The following is a 26,120-nucleotide window of genomic DNA, read 5'->3' as shown; positions in this document are numbered from 1 at the left end:
CTTTTACAAACGACAGCTTACTTTTACACTGTGACAATATACGGAACCTCTTTTGCGATATAAATATTAAGCTTAACAGTTAATTAAACGATAATAATGGGTCATTTCAAAGCACATATTACATTGTCTAGGAAGGGAACGGCAACCACCCTACCCTCAATCCCCTCTCTTCACACATTCTTGCTTAGTTTTCCTTCCGGGATGTTTTTCTTCCTTATTTGATTCCTCCAGAAAATGAGATTAAAAGGAGATACTACCCCTCACGAATAAGGTAATTTAAGTTATGTAATTCTGTCTCCCATCATCTCTTGCGTTGATTGCATACCGGTAAATCATGTTAGTGCCCCTAACACCATATCTATAACCACTATTAAGGTTTTCATGTCTATTATCAATTCCGTACCTCCGTACATTAGGCAGGTTTAAATGTCCAAGTAAATGTCCGAGTATGTCGTCGACTGTAAATGTCAGTGCTTCTCGCAAAAGTCCATTTATATCTGTACGACAGTCGTCAATGGTACTTTATCATATACGAATCATCGTGCCTTTAAGCCAAATGTAAACATTGTGTATAGGGACACATGAATGTATAGGTAAAAATTGAGAACACTGACCCTTTAAGTTCAGACGAAAGCTTTTTTACATGTACGCATGTTTGATAATGTAATATCTATTTAAGATTTCACAGTGCATGGATTTTGCATAAAACGAACCTTTTATTCCGTTCACTGACAGACGGTCTATATAAACTAGCTCGGATTATTTCCAGTTAAAAGTCCCAGACACCAGTTTATTTTATAAATAGCCAAACGGACTGGACAAACATGGACATTCTGGGTTTGGTGGAAATAAACAACTGGATATTAACGCTTGTCTTGCTGTGCATTTCAGCTTTTCTGTAAGTTTCACAGCTTCAAGTATAATTTAATTTTTTTATTCAGAGATGCATTTCGTCACAATGATTCATTTTGTATATAAAATCTTACACAAATCTGTACCCTAGGAACTGGTCTCAGATGTATGATGAGGGTAATACATTCACGGCTTCATTTGGTTGAATTTATATACCTATGAGATGTCTCTGGTTCAAATAAAACAAATAAACAAATACTAAACAAATACTGAATTTAAATGCGTTTTGATGGGACTTTTTTTAACAATCGAAATATCCTCAGCATTTTATGCAGGAACACTTTGGGTGAAAATGTGCGAAATACCAGAAAAAACGGCGATAAACGCGAATAACGTGACCTCGTAACAAAAATAAATTTAAATTTTGCATCAGAATAGTTTATTTCATCAATATGTCGAGAATTAAATGCTACGCAAGAATATGTCGGTAGATCAAGAATTCAATATGATTAGAATTATATTGATATTATTCGTTCAAGAACATGAACTCGCTCCTATGTAAAACAAGAACATGTATTTGAGCGAATCGATTATATAATATAATTAGATTTATCAGTAATTCTAATACAATGTATGTAAATTGGGTCATATTGAGTTAGAGAGAGGGTCATATGTTAATGACACTTTGTATCCAAATTGAGTGGTTTTGTCGGGTATATCGCACATGTTATTCTAGATATTATACAATTATTGCTGTTTTTGAGAGTAATAGGATGATTTAGACACCTGAGGATAACAATATTTACCGAGCCCGAAGGGCAAGGTGGCTAAATCATAGCTTTTACCAAAAATCAATAATTGCTTTATTATATGATTTAATGATTAAGCAATCCATGTCATCTTAACTTGTTCACATTTGTTGAAGTCACCGCCAAACATAATGAGAGAAACAGGGTTAAAATAAATATATCCACTTGTATTAATTTGGAATGTTTAAATCTTCTATAGGTGTAATGCAGAAAAAATAAATTTCAGACATGTATATAGGATCAATTTAAAAAAGGACTGGGCATTATAAGGAAATAAATTGACAACTTACCTTAAAAATCTTCGACTAGCCCCCCCCCCCCCCCCCTCAAAAGGGGGAGAATTCTCCCAACTCAAAATTTATTGAGGGAAGGTTAAGGTCTGTTAACAGGGGGACCAGCCTTTCAAAAAACATTTTATAATCAATTAAAAGTAATAATTTAAGTTCACAAAAAAATCGTGGGGAGGACACCCCCCCCCCCCCGACAAACCCACCCCTAAACCTAGATTCTGTGTGCCTGAATGTTATGTTTACCTGAGTAGAAGTTGGGTGCAAATGAAATAACTTTCTAAAACTAATTGTATCAATTTAGAATTTTCCTATCTATTCTTAGTTCAATGTAGAAAAAATAAATCCTTATATTCACCTGGAAAGTCACGTGCAGGTGAACATAGCGTAGTACCTTTTCTACAATGTTGGATCCCAGCCAAACAGAGAGAAGGGACTTATTTAATCATATAATAAATGTTTGATATTTTAAATATAAAGATATCGAATCGCACAGCCTGTGTATTGTCATGGTTGGTGTCTGGAAATACTTTTTTAAGGATTGGGGGCGTGAAACATTAAATGCCAGTATAAGACCGCAGAACTCCAACTAATGCAAACATAGGATTGAAATTATTTAGTTTTGGAAGTGAATATTAGTCCACTTAATTGCTATTCGCAGATGCATATAATACAGCATACAATTAGTTGCGATTGGAATTCAGAGAGATTTTAAAGAATTAAATATATGAGTTTCGCATGTTTTTATTTAAAACATGCTGTAAAAAATCAGATCTGATTTGATTTCCAACCATTTGAAAATTTAAATTAATCTATTGATCTTCTGACTCAATCAATAAAATTCGATGTGGGAAAATAGCTAGGTAGGATTGAAAATCAACTTATAGAAACTAGAATTTCAATCAAATATGTTTTCATGGAGGTCATGCAGCGCTGAATTGCCAACTTAAAGCTGAGCAAGACTCGTAAATAGGCATACCCAAGTTATTTTTCCTACCTCCAATATCAGCACTAGGGTATATCCTTCACATTCGTTACACCTGAATGCTTTCTTGTCATGGATATCTGCGTGGAGTACAGGTGTTCGTTTTGGCTATCTTACATTTACCTTTGTTTACATTTCATCGCAGTTTATGTGTATTTGTGGTTGTACTGCACTGACCGTGCAAATGATATAAGTTTCTTAGTAACTTTCTCTTCTGCTAAAAAAAGAAGCACACAGTTACTTTTGTTGCTACCAAGAGTTTTACAATAGCTATGTAGAATACTCCGGTGAAACTGAATAAACTACTTAACGGAGATCAAGTGAACGGCTTAAATAGGGGCGTACAGATAACGAAATATGCAGAGGAATCTCTGCCTTTTACGAGTCGTGTTCAGCTTTAAGCTGCATATTGCCAATTCCCCCTGGTGCGTTTTCAAATTTCTACTGAAAACTGAATGTCTTCATCTTTGCAAGCAAAGGATTTTCAGTTTGCTATGCTCCCCACAGATCTTTGGCAAATTACGTCACTAAAATTGTAGCCAATATTTCATTCGGTCTTAACTAGACCCCTGGTACCAATGAAAAGATAGTTGTCATTTCGCATTACATCTAGTATATCAATTCAATTTACTTACACCACCATGATAAATCAAATTACAATACATTAGTGTATAAATGTAATAGTATATAGAAGATTTCTAATTTCCAGTTCCTGTACCAACTTATCATATACATCATATAAATCCTCACTTCACCTCTTTTCTCGTCCTTTGATAAACCTTTTATTAATTTTTGTAGTTCTATTACAACTCCAATTCCGTGTTTACAATGAATACAGGGATGCAATATGAAAGCTGTTACCTGATTGGTTGGAATCTAGAGTTAAAATTTAGTACACCGAGAAGATGTTAATATTATCCACATTTTAAAGTGGCATGATCTACCGAGGATTTGATTTTGAGCAAAACCGCGAGCACCCTTGGCTTGCAGAGATGACCCTTCTTATGTCCCACTCGCTGTTGGCTTTCATAAAGAAAAAAATCGAACATAAAATTAATGCACTTGAGCATGTTTAAAGTAGTTTAAGCTCAACTGAGCTGATCGCTCAAGTGAGTTTTTCTGATCGAAGTTTGACCATCGTCCGTCTGTCTGTCTGTTTGCTAACTTTTTACATATTCGACGTCTCCTCCAGAACCACTGAGGCAATTTCAACCAAAATTGGCATAGAGCATCATTGGGTAAAGATTTTTTTTAAATAACAGACCATGTCAAGGGGAGATAATTTAATCAGAAATTTAAAAGACTAATTTAGGATTGGGCCATTTGAAAATCTTTTCAGGAACCATTGAATCAGAAAACATACAACTTAAGTGAAAGCTTCCTGATATAATATATATTTAGATTTCTTCAAACCCCCCCCCCCCCCGGGTAAGATGGGACCACAGTGGTGATCAGACTTTTACATGGACATATTAAGGGGAAAATCTTTTAAAATCTTCTTAAGAATTTATCAACAACATGACGACCATGATTAGTCAAATTAAAATGCAAAACCGGGTTTAGGTTTATGGCCAGAATAAATGGTTAAAGTTTTACATGAGAATGTATAAGAAAAAAATCTTTATAACTCTCAATAACAGCACGTACCTGATTAGTAAGGTGAGCGTTTTGGCCCAGTGGCCTTTTGATTCAATAATTGATTGTAAAGGTACATCTACATACTTCTGTAGGGATAAACTATCAAAAAGTTGACAGTCTAATTTCATTTCACTGTAACACATTATGAGAGATGGTTATTGAATACATAAATCATAGGTGTTTTAAAATAAATGATGTAGAATACGTATGTTTACTTTTCCGTCGTTTTTCTTTTTGCTTTGTGTGTTTATTTTCAATATAAGTACCTCTCAATCAGCTGGTAACTTTGTTCAGATATTATCAAATATCGAAATAGTTCGTGAATCAGTTATTAGAAATTAGTCATATTATCTCATATTCCTTTGTTATATAGTACTTTTGATTGCGTAAAATTACACCTTCATCAAAATTCAATCGAATGTTTTAAATGAATCGTCAAAAAAAAAAAAAAAAAAAAAAAATAAATAAATATGTTAAACCACTTGGTGAGATGTTGGACCAGTCGGTTAGATGAAATATGAAGATAACGAACAGTATTCAATCTAGAAAGTCCAACGAAACGATACACATTTAGAGCAGAGCAAACACGGACCTCAAAATTTAGAGGTGGGATCGGGTGCCATGGAGGAGTGAGCATCCCCTGCCGACCGGCCACACCAGCCGTGCGCTCCCTGTCTTGATCGGGGGGAAAACCGGAAAAATCCGTAGACAGTTCAGTGTATAAGTAATGGCCTAACACTAGATGTACCACTTAATTTGCATTTGTTCATATCCCCAGCTTAAATCAGGCGGGATTATCCGACACAAATAAACAAGCTATATCTAATTTCTTTTCAGTGTCTTCCAACAGTTTCGTAAATTGTATAACAAAACATTTATTCGCCTAACGACCTCAGGAAAACAGCTTCATTCCCGGATCCGACAACTCACACATTGCCCTCGAAACCAGTCAATAAATGTATATTGTTGAAGGTCTTTAAATTTACAATGAAAGAATTCGAGGTAAGTAATGCAGCTAGATAAAGTTAATGACATAATGGTTCTTTAATTATAGATACTCCCGATGGAAGCACAGTTTATTTAAACAGTATGGAATTCCTGGCCCTTCCCCCACCCCGTTTTTCGGCGTCGCTCTCAAATATAACCGAAAGGTAAGATTTACTAGGGAGTATTGACGTTGAAATGCAAAGTTGCATCATTAACTAATTTTAGTGGGAACAACGCAAGGGCGTAAGAAAGGGAAGTTGCGAAGATAAGGGAGGTGAAGTATACAGGGGAGGGGCATTGTCCTAGGATTGTTCCTATCTATCGCATTTCAATGTCGCTCTTTGTATCTGTCGCTGTCACCCTCGCCTTATTTCCTTATGTTGTCAACCGTTTTGCTTTTCAGCCTAAGAGCGAAGGAGTGTGTAACCTGTTTCGAGTCTACCTTACATTAATTGCATATTAGTTGAATCATCGTTCTCTTCAGTTGAATAATTGCACTCATTTCTTTTCTTCCAATTCCGGTTTATTCTTTTGAAAAAAAAAACTATCCCCAGGGGCCACGATTTAAACAAATATGACTCTGCACTCTATAGTACGGAAGCCCATTTAGGACCTATCAAAAATATTTTGAATTCCATATACGAATTGTAGAATTTGTTATAACGAATTTAATTCGTTATAACAATTTCTTTGAATTCGTTATAACGAATTCAATCTGTTATAACAAATTTATTGAATTCGTGATAACGAATTCAAAAATTTGTTATAACAAATTCTAAAACTTGTTATAACGAATATTAAATTTGTTAAAACGAACTCCCTAATTTGTTATAACAAATTGAATTTGTTAAAACGAATTCGACAAATCGTTATATCGATTTCATATATATTTTTCTATAGGCCCCGATTGTTGAATTTGATTAAACGAATTTAATTCGTTATAACAAATTTTTGAATTCGTTATAACAAATTCAATAAATTTGTTATAACAGATTAAATTCGTCAAACGAATTCAAAGAAATTGTTTTAACGAATTAAATTCGTCATAACAAATTCGACAATTCGTTATATCGAATTCAAAAATATTTTTTTAATCTTGGTTCCATTTCAATTATTCTGTTGATTTTTTTTTTGTAAAAGTTGAATTATACATTTTACAAATTTACGAGATTTTAAAGTGCAGCATATTTACATGTGAATTTGCAATTCCTGAGCTTTGTAAATTATGTTCTACTTTTATATCCCATTGTACTCAGATATACCAGTATCAATATATTTTACTGAAATTTAGTAACAAAAAGGTTACCTTTTTAAACAGCATCGTACAAGTTTGTGATAGATCGAATGGTAATTTTTAAATTATGCACATTCTCCAGTCGAAATCTTACTTTACAGTCTTCTTACATGGGTCTGACAGCTATATTCCAAACTATGTGGACCAAAAAAGTGTGTGGTTGAATTTCTTTTATATTACATATAAAGAGAGATTTTGTATCCTAGAACAAAATATTGAAGTTTCAAACAAATTGAATTTGAGGAAAAAAATTGGCCTATTAATTGTGTACTATCTTAATGTAACTAATTCTGCTAAAGGGGAAATACGGAAGCCCATTTAGGACCTATCAAAAAATATTTTTGAATTCGATATAACGAATTGTCGAATTTGTTATAAAGAATTTAATTAGTTATAACTGTTTCTTTGAATTCGTTATAATGAATTTAATTTGTTGTAACAAATTTTTGAATTCGTGATAACGAATTCAAAAATTTGTTATAACGAATTAAATTCGTTATAACGAATTTTGAAACTTGTTATAACGAATTGAATTCGTTAAAACGAATTCTCTTATTTGTTATAACAATTTAAATTCGCTAAAACGAATTCGAAAAATCGTTATATCGAATTCATATATATTTTTCTATAGGCCCTGATTGTTGAATTTGATTTAACGTATTTAATTCGTTATAACACATTTTTGGATTCGTTATAACGAATTAAAATTGTTATAACAAATTTAAGAATTCGTTGAAACAAATTTAATTTGTTATAACAAATTTTTGAATTCGTTATAACGAATTCAACAAATTTAAATTCGTTATAACGAATTCAAAGAAATTGTTATATAAATGAAATTCGTTATAACAAATTCTACAATTCGTTATATCGAATTCGAAGATATTTTTGATAGGTCCTAAATAGGCTTCCGTAAGAAAAAGAGTTTTATAGATATTTATCACATGTAAAATTTGACACCCCCCCCCCCCCCACTTCACATCCTAGCCCATGGATCATGATTTGAACACATTCGAGCCCTTCGGATGAGACCATATAAACTGAGGTCCCCTGTCGCAGAAGTTGTTGGCACGAAAAGATCCCTCACTGCTAAATGGTCCTAGGTGCCGAGTATCTAGGTCAAAATTTGCAGCCCTCCACCGGCAAGTGATGGCGTCTCCAAATGAGTGAAAAATTCTAGGGGTGTTAAACAACAAACAAACAAGCAAAACAAATTTGAGTCTACTCAATGTTGAATTCTTGTACGTTAATATAATCAATTGTTGGTTTTTAATGATTTTTTCTACGGTAAAATTTGACCCTTATTGTGGCCCCACCTTGTCCTGGGGGGTCAAGATTTAAGCAAAATCGAATATACGCTATAATAGAAAACTTTTAAATAAATTTTGTATTTTTTGTTGTTTGGTTCTTCTTCAGAAGATTTTTAAATTATCCTACCATATTTTATCTATTTTTCGATTATCTTTCCTTGAAAAAGGACTGGCTCTTGATTTGAATAATTTTTAAATTCACCCAAGAAAGCTTGGTTGAATTGACCCCATGGATTTGCAAAAGTGAAAAAGTTTGCAGTGTATAGACGAAACACACATCCTGCTCATTGGAGCCTTTGGCAAAGTGAGTTAAAGAGGAGTCAGTTGTGCAAATTTTCTGAACATGTTGATTAGTCTTGCATAATTTCCAAAATTTCTAAAATTAGTAATTTCTCAATTATATCTGATAAGTTTATCATACAGATATCGTTCTTGTAATTTCTCTATGTTGTTTTACACAATGTGAGAATAAATTGAATTGAATCATTGCAGAAGATTTAAATTACGACAGTTTAATTTTGTATGTAAAATTACACTTTTAGACAGTAATGATAAATTCTGCAAATTTAAGTTGTCAATCACATGCACAGAGACTACTTTCATATCTGAGTATGTCACCATATTGTTGTGGCTGTCTTATATAATGTCTTTGTTAAAAAAAGATTTCCATCATACAATTTACAAATTTGATACGAGCACTTACTATTTTCTAAAATCTTAATTTTCAGGGTTTGGCAGTCACAGACCAGGAAATGGTTAAGACCTACGGTAGTGTAGTCGGGTGAGTACCCCTTCTCTCTCACGTATTCATCCTAAAGAAAGGACTGTTGACCCCCCCCCCCCCCAAAAAAAAAAAATCGACAATTTTTTTCATTCATTGCGTCGTTTGTTACCTTAAGTGCTTTAAACAATTTATTTTGTGGCCAATCATCTACTTGAAATATCCCACATTGTATCGGATATTAGTTTTTGATTTGTTATTTGTTGGTTAGCTCGTGATGAAATTTTTTTGTGATGTTTCATTAGCGCATACCTATGAGTATACATGGCTCTATAAAAATTGAAAAGCTATAAAATCCAATGTACACTTAAATGAAAAATTATGGATAGACAATCTTCATATCTTTCCTAGACGCTGATTTTTTATAACAATTTTATTAAATAATCCATGTAAAAAGATATTTTTTTAGAGTATACATGGGACACTCACCCCTGCTTCTGGTGTCAAATCCAGACACAATTAAAGAAATAATGGTTAAGGACTTCTCGAGAACTCCCAACAGACCAGTAAGTGTGCCGATATCATGTTATAGAAGAACATGTACATAGGCAGTCACTAGAAATACGATCTGTGCGATATACAATTTGGTTCCACCGTATATTTTTATGTTTAACAGTATATTCGGTTTCTTTGTCTATATTTAGATTCATGTTAAAAGAGGGTAACAATTTTTCACATGATTGTGTAAAATTAGCATTGTAGTATAGCCACTAACGATATAAAATCCACTAATGATACAGTCTAGCACTGTGGATGACTTTGTATCCACTAACGAGATTACTTTAATATATATCAACAGTCGTGTTTAATAATGAATCAGATACAACATCCGCCTACCAACCAAATCTTGAGTGTCAATTAAAGGGGCTTGTATACAGATTTGAAGTTAATATTTTCCAAAATTTTCTTTAAAATAACATGATTTATTTCTTGAGCATTTCAGATCTTTATATTATATAATCGTATTAAAAAAAAACTTCTCTTAAGCTAAATTCCAGGACCGTTTGATTGCCACACAACCTCGCACTTCCACTAAGTATAATCTTTTTGCAATATTGAAGAAAAGAAGAAAATTTGTTGTGTATAAATGAAAAAAAAAATTTTGATGGAGAAAACTCAGAGTAGAAATGTTAGAAAGAAAAAGAAACTCAACAACTTTGCCAGTTTGTGTTCTGTGAATTTTGCTGAGTTAGCAAATTGAAAACACCCGGTAAAAAACATTAACAGTAACATAACTCGTGCCCATACAAACACAGATGTTTGAGCTAACTTTATGAAGAACGTCATTGTCATTGAATTTTAAGAATGTGCATGTAAGTTCAATTCATTAAAATGATGCATAAGAAAAAAACTTCGAAATTTTATGCAAAAACAGCAAAACCAGGCCCCTTTAAGGTTCAACATCCCTATGTTCATTAGCATAAATGAAATAATTATAAAGTGCATATAATTTCATTACACATCGTGGGGCAAAATTTGACAAAAATGACCATTTACCTTGACAATTTTATGCCTTTAAGATATACCAGTTATTTATTCAAGTGAGAGTTATCTCTCTTATCAGAGGGTCAGTGAGAGTTATTTCTCTTATCAGAGGGTCAGTGACAGTTATCTCTCATATCAGAGGGTCAGTGAGAGTTATGTCTCTTATCAGCGGGTCAATGTACCTTAGAATGATATTAATAAGTGTTTCAACTCTGTTAATGTTCAGTTTATCCGAAAGGCGGCAGAGGATGCTAACTCCTCCATGGCATCTCATCCCACCTCTGATGTTTTAGAGGTCCGTGTTTGCTCTGCTCCAAAATTTGTATAGATTAATGGACTTCTGAGCTTAAATACTGTTCGTTATCTTCATATATTTCATTTCTAGAACTTATATAAAAGCATTGTTAAGTACCTTTCACGTTCTGGTAATATCTTACTTCTATCTAAACAGCCATTTCAACAGAGTAATTTTCTCTATCAACAGAAGACGTTTATTCCAAGAAATGAGATGAACCACAGCCTGATAAATACGGACAATGACCACTGGCGATTTCTTAGAAACACTCTTCTTCCCACCTTTTCCTCAGGCAAAATGAGAATGGTAAGTCGTCTTTATTAAATCTAAATACTCAGATTCCCCTTGAATTTAAAAGGAAAGGTACGTATGATATTATCCCAGTTTAATCACGGGTGGTCTAGGAAAGGATATAATTCCTTCCTTTATATATATATAGACTTCTGAAGATATTCTACTATTTTTCATAAGCTTATCTACGATGCATGCTTTAAGGTAAACAACCCTCCACTATTTTTTTTTTAAAATCATTTCCTGTTTATTATTTTATTTCTGAAAATTTTCATTCAGGGGCCCCTTCCTGTTTGTTACAGTGTTGTCCCCCCCCCCCCCCCACACACACACACAAAGAAAAAAAGATGAAATAGTTCTTCGAGTTTTAATATATTATGACTTTTTTGGCTCTTCAAGACCCCCCTTCAAGGCTTCATGTCTGGTGGCATTGTGTGTAACTGGGGGGGGGGGGGGTAGAATAGAAGCACCTGCGACTTTAACTCCCTTCACTTATGTTAATACCATTTGATTAAAATCATGATTTCAATTTAATAATCTTATTATTAAAATGCTTCCATGAGAAAACAAGAGGCCCATGGGCCACATCGCTTACTTGAGCACTGTGGCTAGGAAAAAAAGCAGAAATTGGTTCAGTATTAAAAAGTATAAATGAATAAGTGGCCCCGACCTACCCTAAAAAAGGGGGGTATGAATTGAACAAACTTGAATCTACATCAAGGATGCTTACACATTTCTTTGCCGAACTGTGGCTTTTTTCCTATAAGTTTGACCTTTCATTATGATCCCACCCTATCCCCAGGGGTCATGATTTGAACAAATCTGAATCTACACTACATTAGGATGCCTCCATATAACTAATCATGCCTTTGCTGTTCATGAGAAAAAGATTTCTCCTATATATTCCTATCTAAATCTTTCCTCGTCCATTGTGACCCAACCCTACACCACAAGAGTAATGATTTCAACAAACTTGAATTTACACTACCTGAGGATGCTTCCATATAAATATGACCAATTATAGCTTTGTTGTTCTTGAGAACAAGATTCTTAAAAGTTTTTCCTATATAGTCCTATGTCAGACTTTGATCGTCTATTGTGGCCCCACCCTACCCCCGGGGGTCATGATTTGAAGAAATTTGAATCTACACCACTTGAGAATGCCACCATATAAATATGACGAATCATAGCTTTGCTGTTCTTGAGAACAAGATTTTTAAAGTTTTTTCCTATATATTCCTATATATAAATTAGCTCGTCCACTGTGGCCCCACCCTACCCCCAGAGGTCATTATTTGAACAAATCTGAAGATGCTTTTATATAAATATGACCAATCATGGCTTTACTGTTCTTGAGAAGAAGATTTTTCCTATATATTCGTATTTTAAAAAAATAGGTCATGATTTGAACAAATCTGAACACTACCTGAGGATGCTCCCATATAGATATGACCAATCATGTCTTTGCTGTTCTTGAGAAGAAGATTTAAAAAAAAATCCTATGTATAGCTTTGCTCGTCCATTGTTGCCCAACCCTACCTCCGGGGGTCATGATTTGAACAAATCTGAATCTATACTACCTGAGGATGCTTCCATATAAATATGACCATTCATGGCTTTGCTGTTCTTGAGGAGAAGACTTTTAAAGATTTTTCCTATATATTCCTATGTAAAACTTTGCTCATCCATTGTGGCCCCACCCTACCCCCAGGGCTCATGATTCGAACAAATTTGTATCTACACTACTTGAGGATGATTCCACATAAGTTTCATCTATCCTGGCCTTGTGGTCCATGAGAAGATTTTTAAAAGATGCTATTAATTTTTCACTAATTTGTAATTATCACCCCTTGAAAGAGGGCATGGCCTTTCATATGAACAAATTTGAATCCCCTTTACCCAAGGATACTTTGTGCCACTTTTGGTTGAAATTGGCCCAGTGGTTCTGAAGAAAATGAAATTGTGAAAAGTTTACAACGACACGACGACGACAACAACGACAACGACAGACAAAGGACAAAATTCGATCAGAAAAGCTCACTTGAGCCTTCGGCTCAGGTGAGCTAAAAAGCAGACAAGGATTGCGAATTTCAATTGTAGATGGAACCATTATTTAAAACAAAGTACGAACAGCTACTGGAGAATCTCAATAATAAAGTCAAAACTGGAAAACCGATAGAGTTTAAAGAGTGAGTACAAAGCAGCTAACATGGAAACTAAAATCTCATTACATGCAATAACCTAATATAAACACCAAACTTCTCCAAGAGTTGATAAAATGTACTGATATGAAAACTTAAGTGTATACGTCAAATATAAATTTAGCAACATACATTTCATCGAGGTTTTTTTTTTCTGAAGGGTATTCGGTGCTTACACAATAGATGTTATAGCCTCCACTGGATTTGGTGTCGACATTGATTCGCAGAAAAATCCCGAGAGTGATTTTGTCAGACATGCTAAAACATTCTTCAATGTTACATTCAGTCCACTTTTGTTATTAATTTGTAAGTAAGATATATTATTAGTTCAATACAAGGGCATTATTCAATAAAAGTAAATAACCATTTTGTTTTAGATAGAAAAAAAAACTCATGAAACATCTGTAGAAATGATTATTTACATCAAATTGTTTGGATTTCTCCAAATCTTATGTATTTGAATACTATAATTTTATTTTTAGTAATGTTCCCAAAATTTGATGCTGTGTTGGACTGGTTTGGGAAGTCCCCTTTGAATCGAATTGAACCTATGGCTTTCTTCAGAAATGTTACCAACCAAGCCATTGGTCTCCGAAAAGATGACAACGAGGTACATGTAACATTTATAATATACTCAGTTTTTCTTAAACTAGACCGATTGTTTATTTTATTATTAAAGATCATCACCCCTCTGTCTTCTCATGTAAAATTTTGTTTTAAGGACCCTCTATACACTCTATTTTCAGGGTACTTTGTGTAATTAGACTGACCCACCATTTGACATATAAATAGAATAAATTGTAATCTGAACTGTATCACATAATTCAATATAAATCCAAGTATTCTTAACATTATATTAGACCAAGATATAGTTTTTGAAAACTTTATTTGCGTGTATTTTATCCATTAGTGTAAGCAAAGACATTTTTTCTTTATTATTACTTCATTGTCTTTTAAGATTTTTCCTGAATAAAAAAGGCATGCTCCCTATAATAAAAATGAATTAGTTAATTTCAAAATATCCTTCTTTATGATGCATAATTTTCTCAAAGTCCAAAAATCATTTTTCATCAATGTATAGAGTGTCCATAATGTTAATGATTTTCTAAAAGAACTCCGAATGATAATTGAAATGCAAACCATTTCAGCATACCAGGCTGTGCAACATTTGACAGATATCGCCTTTTAACTTGACAACTTAAGAAGAACAATAGTCATTAATCCCAGTGCGAGTTATTTCTCTTTGTCAGGGGGTCAATGAACCTTAAGGTGAAAAAACATGTGTAATAACTCCTATATAGTATATCAGAATATAATAATTCTGTCTTTATCTTGGCAGAAACGCAAAGATCTGCTGCAGATGATGTTGAATGCGCACCATGATATTGACGTCAATGATAATGAAGTGAAACAGAATTACGAAAACGCTGAAAAATGGAAGACACGAGGTATACAACAGAAGCAGTCTTTTAACTGCAGAACTGTTCCTCACTGGGACAGAAAATTTGGACAGATATTCCTTAATTAGATTCAATATTGTTAAAATCAACCTCCTCCCTCTTTTAATGGGTACGCTATCTCTGGTATGTCTTTCCGACTTTTCTGTCCCAGTGAGCTATACAGCTGTGCGGTTACAGTCCATTGCAAGTAAATAAACTTTTGTCAATGATGCTTATTTTATTCAAATGATATTTATGAAAAGAACAATTAATCTTTAGGATTAATACTTTGATTACAGAGTAAGAGGGCGTTTTTAAACGTCAAAGAAGAAAAAATAAGTTTAATAGATAAAACATATAGCCGGAAACGTGCATTGTCATATAGACCATGGGTTTTCGACGATGTAGATAAAATTAAGAGGTGAAAAGTTGTTGCGATCGATAAAACCAATTTATCAAATAAATTTCCAGGATTATCGATGGAGGAAGTTCTGGGAAATTCTATTCTGTTCATGTTGGTTGGGTATGACACCACCTCTAATGCTCTCACTTTTGCCTCGTATAATCTCGCTACAAATCCGGAATGTCAAGAAAAACTGATTGACGAGATCGACACCGTTCTTGGGAAGGTTTGCTCAATATGTTTCTTTACATAAGTTATGAAGAAATATTTGATAGTGATTCTGTTTATTTATACCATATCTGCAAAGCTTAATGCTCTACATGAATTCATAATCATGAATATCGATCGACCTTATCGTTATTTATATTTCGTGTAAATGGAAATACCGATGGAAAAATTAGGGACGCCGTTTTTCAATGTGGGGATGGGGTGGAATGGATTGCAAGCAGAAAAAGTGCCTGGAAAGAAATTAATTATGCCCAAACTCGACAAACCTATTCAGGGGAAAATCTATGGGATGGGGACGGTCTTTATCTTTTAAACAATAAAAGTGGGGTCCATTAAAATTAACAGCAAAAGTATTCTCGCAAAAAAATTCCCCCCCCCCCCCCAGGAAGCATGATTTGAACAAACTTGAATCTGCACTACCTCAAGATGCATCTGTATTAATATCACTCATCATGGCTTTGCTGTCCTTTTATTCCTTTATATTCCTATGTATAAATTTGCTTCCCTAATGTGGTCCCCTACCCACCCCCAGGTCATGATTTGCACAAACTTGAATCTACTAGTATACAACCTGAGAATGCTTCTGTATTAATATGACTAATCATGGCTTTGCTGTTCTTGAGAGGAAGATTTTTTAAGGATTTTTCGTATAAATTTCCAATGTAAAATGTGTAAAAATTTTATTACCCATTGTGGCCCCATCCTACCCCCAGGGGTCATGTTTTGAACGAACTTGAATCTACACTACTTGAGGATGCTTCCATATTAATATGACTAATCATGGCTATGCTGTTCTGGAAAAGAAGATTTTTCCTATGTATTCCTATGTTAAACCTTGAATGCCCATTGTGACCCTGCCTTTCCCCTGGGGATCATGAATCTTCAGTGCCTGAGGATGCTTCGATCCACATAAATATGACCAGTCATGGCTTTGCTGTTCTTGAGAAGAAGATTTTTAAAGATTTTTCCTATATATTCCTGAGTATAACTTTGATTGCCCATGGTGCCACACCCTACTCCACTGGGTAATGATTTGAATAAACTTGAATCTACATTATGTCAGAAAGCTTTCACATAAGTTTCATCTTTTCTCAAGTGGTTCTTAAGAGGAAAATTTCAAATGACCCAACACAGGTTTCACTATTTCTTAATTATCTCCCCTTGGAAGAGGGTGTGACCCTTCACTTAAACAACCTTGAACCCCTGTACCCACGGATTCTCTGAGATAAGTTTGGTTTAAATTGGCCCAGTGGCTCTGGAAAAGAAGATGAAATTGTAAAACGTTTACAACAACAACAACAACGACAACGACAAATAACGGACAAATTTTGATCAGAAAAGCTCACTTTAGCCTTTGGCTCAGGTGAGCTAAAAATAAAGGCATACAAACAAACATCATCACAGTATCAGATGGATATAGAATTGTATATATAGCTATTATGACATTTACTTGAAGTATTTTATATATTATTGGTTTTGCTTATGTCAAATTACTTGATCTGTATTATGTCTTTACAATAACATTATTTTAACCTCATGCGATTATTTACCTGTATCTGGACGTTGACAGGAGTGTCCTAATTATGACAACGTACAGAAACTGGATTACCTGGACAGAGTATTCTGTGAGACACTGAGACTGTATCCCTCAGCTGCCAGGTATCACAATATAGATTCATCATTACTTATATCAATACATACAGGTTCTACTTCTTTTTTATGTGTAAAGGAGACAAGGCACATTAAAAATATATCGAGTCAGGGAGAGGATATTCTTTGGATACTTCAGTATTTATTTCAAAGAGCAATGAAATCAAAAGAAATTTGTGAGAAAATGGGGAGGGGCATTTATTTCTACTTTTTTGTAAGTAATTTTCTTAAGGGTAAATACTCGGGGGGGGGGGGGGGTAGAAAAAAAATTGGATGGACTGGAGAGAAATAAAACAAAGATTATTTATGTAATTCACTTTGTGTAAATTCAATGCCAGTACCTAAAACCATGATTTGCTGTATCGTTTCAAATTTATTATGTAATATTACATAAATAGAACATAACTGTTAATAAATGTTTTTAACTCAGTAGTATATTCTTTTTTTTTTCAATTATTTTATCATTGTGACGTCAGTTTATCACATGCAATTTAATGAATGTAAGAAATTGATTTTAGTTGTCTGTAAGAAACACAAAGTGGAATATATACATTATACATTATTTGATATAACATATATATATATATATATATATATATATATATATATATATATATATATATATATATATATATATATATATATATATATATATATATATATATATATAAAGCACTAAAAATGACCAACGACACGAACAATAATAATTGTCAAATTTTCGGGACGACCTGTCCCTTCCTCAGGACAAAGAAAAAAGTTAAGAAGTCATAAAAACAAAGGAAATACAGAAGCAAAAACAACTAGCACTACTACTAAACTACAAACACTAAATATTTACAATGTTACATGTTTAATTTGGAGTTTATAAACAGTTGTGAACAAAGAAATCCGGAGCGCTATGAATTGCGTCCGGTCTATCGGGTGTACTCTAGTGAAGTGTGATTTACATAATTGAACGAATTAATTATCGCTAATTAATTACGACCAACAGTAAATCGTATATTGTCTTATTCTCTCAAAAAAGCGTAACTCTACATGATAAAAAGAAATTAAAGAAAGATAATATGGAAGGACAATTTTGAAATATGAATTTGGATATATCATAAATTTGGAAATCGGAAAAAAGAAATAAACAAAAATGTAAGCTGTAAATATTTGGGTAGGTTGTTCCAGGATTGCTAATACGAACTCACGGTAAAGTTTACACTATATAGAGAGAATGAACTTGTTTCTTACAATCCGGGATTGGGTCTAGTTCACGTTCATCCTGGTGAAGTCATTAAGTTTGTTAATACCATTAGGGCGGAATTACTTCATCCTGTGCATCCAGAACTTTTCCTTGCCTTTTCTCTGCGCGTCTGTCCATCTTGGATTATGGTCAATAACCACTACTGTCATGTCCTCCCATTTGTGACCTTCAAGGTTGAAATGTTCCCCAACGGGTTCATTGAGTTTTTTGGTCCTAATGGTAGAACGGTGATTATTGACTCTCCTGCGGAGATCTCCTGTTTCACCAACATACTGTTTGGAGCAAACTTTGCAACTGATGGGATAAATGCAGTTGTCTGTTTGACAGGACAAATTCCCTAGTATTTTGTAGCTGCGGCCTGTAACGGGGCTGTTAAAACTGTCTGTGTCAGAGCTGTACTTACAGAGAAGACATCTTCTGTCAGAGCAAGTTTTAAAGCCCCCGTTAGGTAATGGATTGTCCAATCTGGTTCTTACTACCATGTCCTTTAGGTTCCTCGGGCGTCTGTATGCAGCCAATGGGGGCTCCTTAAAGACCTCTGCCATTCGTTTATTTGAGTGGAGAATTGGCAGATTCTTTTGAAGGATACCGCTGAGGTTCTTAAGGACGGGATGGTATGTGCTTACCAGAGGGACCCTGCCGCTATTGTCTTTTTCCTTGTAGCGTAATAGGTTTTGCCTGTCATGTCCCGCCATCTCATCAATAGCAGTTTGTACGGTTTGGGCATTGTAGCCTCTCATGCATAAGTGGGACTTAAGGAGACCGCTTTGTTCTTGATATAAGGCAGGGGATGAACAGATGCGCCGAATTCTGGTGGCTAGACCCATAGGCACACCCTTAAATGTGTGTGGGGGATGACAGCTAGTTGGCATAAGATACAGATGGGAATCTGTGGGTTTCGTGTGGAGACTGAACTCGATTTCACCATCAGTCAGGGTAGATGTAGTATCTAGGAATATGTTTTTCGAATTAGATACGTCTACTGTAAATTTGATAGACTGATGAAAGGTGTTGGCAAACGAAATGAATGCCTCGAGGCTCTCGCGACATTCCACCCACTTCTTCTCTATATCGTAAATGAAACGCAACCAGCTAAGGGGCCTAAATGGTGCTTGAAGTAGCAAGTTGCGTTCCAGTCTGCCCATGAAAATATTGGCATAAGATGGTGCCATTTTCGTACCCATAGCAGTGCCATTAACCTGCAGGTAATGTTCTCCATTAAACATGAAGTTGTTATACTTGAGAACATGTTCAAGGAGCTTGGCAAGGGACTCGGTAGTAGGAATTTGTATGGATCTACCATCCCAGACTTCTCTACAGGCTTCGATACCCTCATCGTGCGGAATATTGGTGTACAAGGATGTGACGTCCATAGTCACGAGAAGGGTATGATCTGGAAGGCCAGTAGAGGGCGTCTTGTTAATGTAGTCCGTGGTGTCCTTGAGATAGGATGGCAAATTCTCTACGTGTGGACGGAGATGTAAATCGATGTATTCTGAAATTTTCTCCGTGTGGTGTCCAATAGCGCTAACTATAGGGCGACCTGGCATACCTTCTTTGTGTATCTTAGGAAGCAGATAAAATTGTCCTGGTCTACAGTCAATAGGATTGAGTGTCTCATAGACGTTGATACCAATCTCGTTTTTCTCAAACATTTCGTCAAGAGTTTTGGTGATGGCGGTGGAGAATTCTTTAGTAGGGTCAGAGTCCAGTTTCTTATAGAAACGTTCGTCTGAGAGTTGTCTATGGGCCTCCGCCATGTACGTCTCTTTATCAAGTACTACTACTGTAGAGCCTTTGTCTGCTTTCTTGATTACAATGATAAGGATCTCTCTTCCTTACTCAAATTGTCGGGAGCCTTGTCTGGCATTGAAAGGAGTCTCTCTATGTCTGACTCAACGGCGTCAATATACGACTCAAGGGCTCCGCATTTGCCCGGTGCAGGTTCCCAGTCACTTTTTGGTCGATAGAGTTTGTGTTCCTCTAGGTCGTGCAATTGAGACTGAGAAGAGTCATATGAGTCAACTTCGGAGTTTTTTGCTAGAAAAGTGCTCCTTCAACCGAAGTCTCCGAAAGAAAGCTCGAGTGTCCTCTCTGACTTGTTTTTCGTCGACCTCATGTGGCGTGGGACAGAAATTCAGCCCCTTGGAAAGAAGTGAGGTCTCCGATTCGGAGAGAGGAACACTAGATCTATTGAGCACTGGGCAGACGTCAGGAGTTTGTGAGGGTCCGTCCCTCGCGATTGTCGTTAAGCGCTTGAAGCGTCTCGAGCGGGGTTTACGTGTTTTGTTAACTCGGACCTCTGATCGGTTGTTCCTGGTCTGTGGAACACTGTCTCTGAGAAATTTCTTTCTTTAAGTCTTGTTGAGTTCATTTGTTAGGGCCATATTATAGGTGTCAATAATATTATGGGCTTCATCAAGATCAGCTTGGGACATGCTTTCAGTGAGGGATGATTCTAAGGACGTGATATCACTCTCAAATTGTCCTAACTTGTGGATATCCCAAGAAAGACAGTGACATCAATTGTTTAGAACACCTCTTTGTAATATCTTCCCAACGTTCTTGAAAGCGATTGGAGATTGGCCCTATGTTAGGCGTGACATTAATCTGGAAACCTTTAGGTATAATGTCACACTCTAAGTAGGTCTGTAAATTCGAAACCCGGTGTTCAGTTTTGATTGATTTTTGGTGTTGTTTCTTCAGAAGTTTGAATGTTGGATTACTTTTTATAGACATGTTTAAAAGAAAATAAACAGGTAATTGAATATATATATATATATATATATATATATATATATATATATATATATATATATATATATATATATATATATATATATATATATATATATATATATATATGATTAAACTAAGCACCTACATATATTTTGCATTGCAGAACTAACAGACTGGCTGAGAAGGACGTTGTGATTGAGAATTACACAATTCCCAAGGGCACTGACATTTCTTTCCCCATATACAGCATACATAGGGATCCCAAGTACTGGGAGGATCCCGAGAAGTTTGACCCAGACAGGTGAGGAAACAGGTCTATATAACAACCAATCTTTTATAATTCGATGTCGACAAATTTAAAAATAAATGATGAATTGAATAAACAAGAGGCCCAAGGGCCTTAACGGTCACCTGAGTATAATACAACAATTTAGAGGATCCATAGAGGTATAAAATAAACTGAAAGATGAATCTTTGTTACCCAAAAGAAAGAGAAATAGGATGATCAGGATCAACGAAACACTTAGTCTTGTACTCTTAAGTTCAACTTGCTCACATTTATCACTATCACTGAGCAGACTATTTACAAAACAATAGTGCTTCAATACTATATTTAACCCCATATTTTTACCTCTCAAATTGGCCATTCTTAGTCTTTGAAAAACATTTAATAAGATGAGTTATTTTTGTCTTCTATTTATTTACTTTTATTTAGGGCTACCTGATCATTAAAAACTATAAAAGTACTTTTTGTATTATACAATAAAAGTTCTTGCATAATTTTCTTATTTAATTAACTTTCAAATACGTTACTTACAGTGATTAATTATCAAAGTAGCAGAGAAGATTTCCTAAGAAATCATGCATTTTCACCATAGATTCAACACAGCCCAACCCTAGCACCAAAACCCATGACCTAGGGTCATGAAATTCACAAATTTGGAAGAGGTACCCTCATCACTCATCAGAACTATGCACTAAGTTGAAGATTTTCAAAGAATTAAAGCATTAATATTTTCACTATATTATCAATAGAGCCCCTCACTCCCCTGAAACACCAGAACCCCTGACCCCGGGACCACAAGTTTTAAAAATTTTGGAAGAAGCACCCTTGCTTATCATAACCATGCACTTTGTTTCTCCTCTCAATACCCAGGAACAGACAAAATTATTCAAAAGAATTAATGTATTTTTACTATATCATCAATAGAGTCTCATCCTTCCACCAGAACATCTGACCCAGAGCCCATGAAACTGGAAGAAGCACCCTTGCTCATCATAACTATACGCTTAGTTTCTTCGCTTTGTAACCAGGAGCAGAAAATATTTTCAAAAAAATTATGCATTTCACTATATAATCAATAGAGCCCCCACCCACTTTTCACCAGAACTACCGACCCTGGGGCCACAAATTTCACAATTTTGGAAGAGGTACCCTTGATTATTATAACCATGCACCTAGTTTATCTGCTTTATATACAGGGGGAGAATAAAGAATTTTAAAGAATTTATGCATTTTCACTATATGATCATTAGAGCCCCACACCAACTCCAGAACCCCTGACTCGGGGCCATGAATTTCAATTATGGTAGAGGGCTTAATGCTTATCACAATCGTGCCAACAGTTTTACTGCTTCATGTCCAGGACTAAAGAAGATTTTTAGAGATAGCACTAATTTTGATGGTTTTGACCTCACTCCTAGGGCCCTAGGATGGCAAGGACCATAAAATTCACAATTTCTGTTCCATTTTACTCATAGATGCAATATGCCAAGAAGAGAAGAACCTGAAAATGTTCAAATGTTAACGGAAGACGCATGGCCTGTCCTTATACCAATTAACTGACTAACACCCTTTGTCTATGCAATTTCTAACATCAAAATAAAGTAGAGGCTAAGTGCATTCATTTCCCATAACAAAGTTTCTTTTAAGAGTCCAGGTATTGGAAAACAGGCTTTGTGAAATTGCAATTATCTTGAATTTTGCAGAAAACAGGTGTATTTGAGGAATTAGAATATGAGCACACTCCTTGATCCAAAAAACAAATTTTATAATCTTCAGAAATAGATCTTTCATTTATAATTGCATATTTTTTTTAATCAGAGATCGTGCTCTATTTTAAATATTAAAAATTACTAAAACTTATGGCCATTTTTGAAGGAATTTTCAGGAGAAAGGAAAAATGACCACTTTTTTGACGTCATGATGCATTGACTAAAGAAAATATCATTTACAATAGATAATAGATACAGTCACCATGGGTTCGAGTGAAATTTGATACACTGTTGGCCAACGCTGAGCAGCTTCGGTTTTTAGAAATTCATAGGGCGAAAAAGGCCCTAAATGAACCTTGCTCTTGCCCTCGAATGAGTTTTATTTTGGATACATCCTTGTATTATTTTAACACCCCTGCAAACGAAGTTTGAGGAGCAAGTAAAAATCTTTTTGTTCGTCTACCCTTCAATTGTACTTGACACAAAGACTGCTTCTGACTTTAGGATGCGTTTTGACCTTGGGTCAAGGTCATAATGACAAGTTCAAATCACTGGCAAAAAAGTGTATAATTCATGCCAGGACTATAACTCTATAACAGAGAAACAACGGAAGTTGATAACTGAGGCAAGATTACTTCTGTTTTAAGGTTTTGACATGATCTTGATCTTTTAGGCAAGCTAAATGTCACTTGCAGAAAAGCTTCAAAGATTACCTGTAAGCTTAGGGTATTCCATAATTTTGACCTAACATTAATTTGGCAAGATCAAGGTCACTAGCAGAGGGTAAAATTCATGTCCGGTTCCATAGTTTTCTAATCGAGAAACATTGCAAGTTCACACAAAGAATGTATTTTATTTTCATGAAACCAGGTCATTTTGGCAAGTTAAAGGTATCTTTGAGAAAAATGTAGTTGGGCAGCTAAAACTTTAGCAGTGGGAGGTTTAATTTTGTGAGCTTGCTCAAAGTACTCTAGTAATACTAAATCATAAGTATCAAATCAAATGATTTTTATCCCAGACTTCAACAGCTTAATACATTGATTGTAAATGGTATGTGAAAATGCAGTAGTTTTTCATGATTCTGCATAAATACATTCAAATTTTTCAAACATGAATTTTAATCTTTTAATTTTTTTCAAGGTTTACTCCGGAAAACAAAGCTAAGAGACACCCTTATGCCTATCTCCCGTTTGGGCATGGACCACGCAGCTGCATAGGCATGCGCCTCGCCCAGGTGGAAATGAAGTTTGCAATGACCTACATTCTTCAACATTACAGATTCAAAACTTGTGCAGAAACAGAGGTAGAGACTTTATATACAATGGTCTACCATGAATATAGATTCGATTCCAACCAAAAACATTTATGACATTCTTTATTGTCTTGCATCAGAGACATATATATATATATATATATATATATATATATATATATATATATATATATATATATATATATATATATATATATATATATATATATATATATATATATAATTTATGTCTCTGCTTGCAGTATATACTTACAGTAATGCATTCAGGGGAATTTTTTTTCTTCGTCAAAAACATTTTTTACGGGTGGAAATTTTCTTTACGATTTGTGTACAATTTGCAGGTAAATGTACAGAGCAATATATTAATTAAAGTGTTCATACTCTCTAAAACCCTTTCCTAATGAACAAATTTTTTCAATTAAGTCAAATTTAATTCTGATATTAATTATCACTTTTCAGATTCCACTGACAATATCCAAAGCAGGACTACTAAAGCCAGAAAATGGTGTCAAACTACTGCTGGAACCCAGAGCTTGAACATCAGAAACGTTCATATTCCTACGCCAAATAGGGAACATAAGTGTGTCTTAAAACGGATAAAAGTATATCTTGTATATATACTAGTATCATATAAATAGAACATTCCTTTTTAGCAACATGCCTATGTAATACTTTTACTGTGGAAGTATATGTAAATAAGATGTGATCTTGAATTTTTTCTAAGTATTTTAAGTGTTTAGTATTCAAACTATATAGCCATAGGTCCCTGTGAAGATAATAAAAATGTGAAAAGTTTAATATTATAAATAGTTTTATACTTGAATATACTTATATGTAGCATAGTAATAAAAAATTAAACCTAAAGTTGAATATGTTTTCTTTACATTGGTATGACATTAAAAATAAAGTTTGATATCATATTGCTAGTATTGTTATTACTCTAGAAACTTTCAACATCAACACATTTCAAATAAAATTTAATGGAAAGGCTTTTTCATCATCACTTTTCTTTTGATAAATAATTCCAATTTTATGAAACTCCATACAAAAATTTATATAAATCAAAGTCATTGGAATATGATGACAGTTTGAAAATTTACTGAGAGATAGATGGCAATCAGTACTGTCATTCACGACCTTTCTTATCTATAACTCTGGAGTCCAAGGAAAGCACAGAATTTTCAAAGAAGAAAAAATATAAATATTTCTAATTTTGAAAGTCGTATACAGAGCTAAAAACAAAAATACATTGCAAGATACTTAGGAGCGACAAGTACTACTATTACTACTTTATTATTTGGTGCATTTTCTATTTGAAATGAATTAATTCATATACGTTCTTATCTTAAACATTCCAATCTCGGGGGGGGGGGGGGTACCTCTTGTAAACCCTTTTTATAAAATTATGAATAAATAAATCAATCAATAAAAGTTTACAGGGGGGGCTTAAATTTACTCACCTCAGGATGCCTCCGTATCAATATTACATGTACTAATCATGGCTTTGCTGTTCTTGAGCAGAAGAATTTCAAATATCTTTTTCCCCATGTACATGTATTCCTCTGTAAAACTCTGATCCCACATTGTGGCCCCACTCTACCCACCCTAAATTTGAACAAATTTGAATCTACACTACCTGAAGATGCTTTTGTAATAATATGACTAATCATGGCTTTGATGTTCTGGAGCAGAAGAATTTTTCAAGATGATTCCTATATATTCTTATGTAAAACTTTGACCCTCTGTTGTGCCCCCAACCCCTGGGGGTCATAGTTTGAACAAACACCATTCTACCTAAAGTTGCTTCTGTATAAATATGACTAATAATGGCTTAGTTGTTCTTGAGAAGAAGATTTTTTAAGATATTTCCTATGTAACTGTATGATCAGGTTTTTACAAGGGATACATAGGATTTCCTTTTACTCTGCC

At 34.5% G+C, this 26,120-nt stretch overlaps 1 protein-coding gene across 1 annotated transcript; it reads left to right on the top strand.

Annotated features, from left to right (window-relative positions):
• Positions 1-737: 737 nt before the first annotated feature.
• Positions 738-25,024, top strand: LOC133194127 (cytochrome P450 3A11-like). Its single transcript, XM_061330102.1, has 14 exons — positions 738-898; positions 5,626-5,722; positions 8,891-8,943; positions 9,353-9,449; positions 10,913-11,029; positions 13,115-13,203; positions 13,376-13,521; positions 13,698-13,825; positions 14,555-14,663; positions 15,126-15,283; positions 16,856-16,944; positions 21,087-21,224; positions 24,059-24,221; positions 24,651-25,024. Exons 1-14 carry the CDS (start codon positions 825-827, stop codon positions 24,726-24,728), a joined length of 1,536 nt encoding a protein of 511 aa, XP_061186086.1. The 5' UTR covers positions 738-824; the 3' UTR covers positions 24,729-25,024.
• Positions 25,025-26,120: the final 1,096 nt, after the last annotated feature.

The sequence above is a fragment of the Saccostrea echinata genome, unplaced genomic scaffold, assembly GCF_033153115.1.
Source record: "Saccostrea echinata isolate AGI-Se365-2 ecotype Australia unplaced genomic scaffold, CSIRO_AGI_Sech_v1 ptg000028l, whole genome shotgun sequence".
In the NCBI taxonomy this organism is placed as follows: Eukaryota; Metazoa; Mollusca; class Bivalvia; order Ostreida; family Ostreidae; genus Saccostrea; species Saccostrea echinata.
The sequence above is the reverse complement of the archived record's forward strand: the minus strand, read 5'-3'. Positions and strand labels throughout refer to the sequence as shown.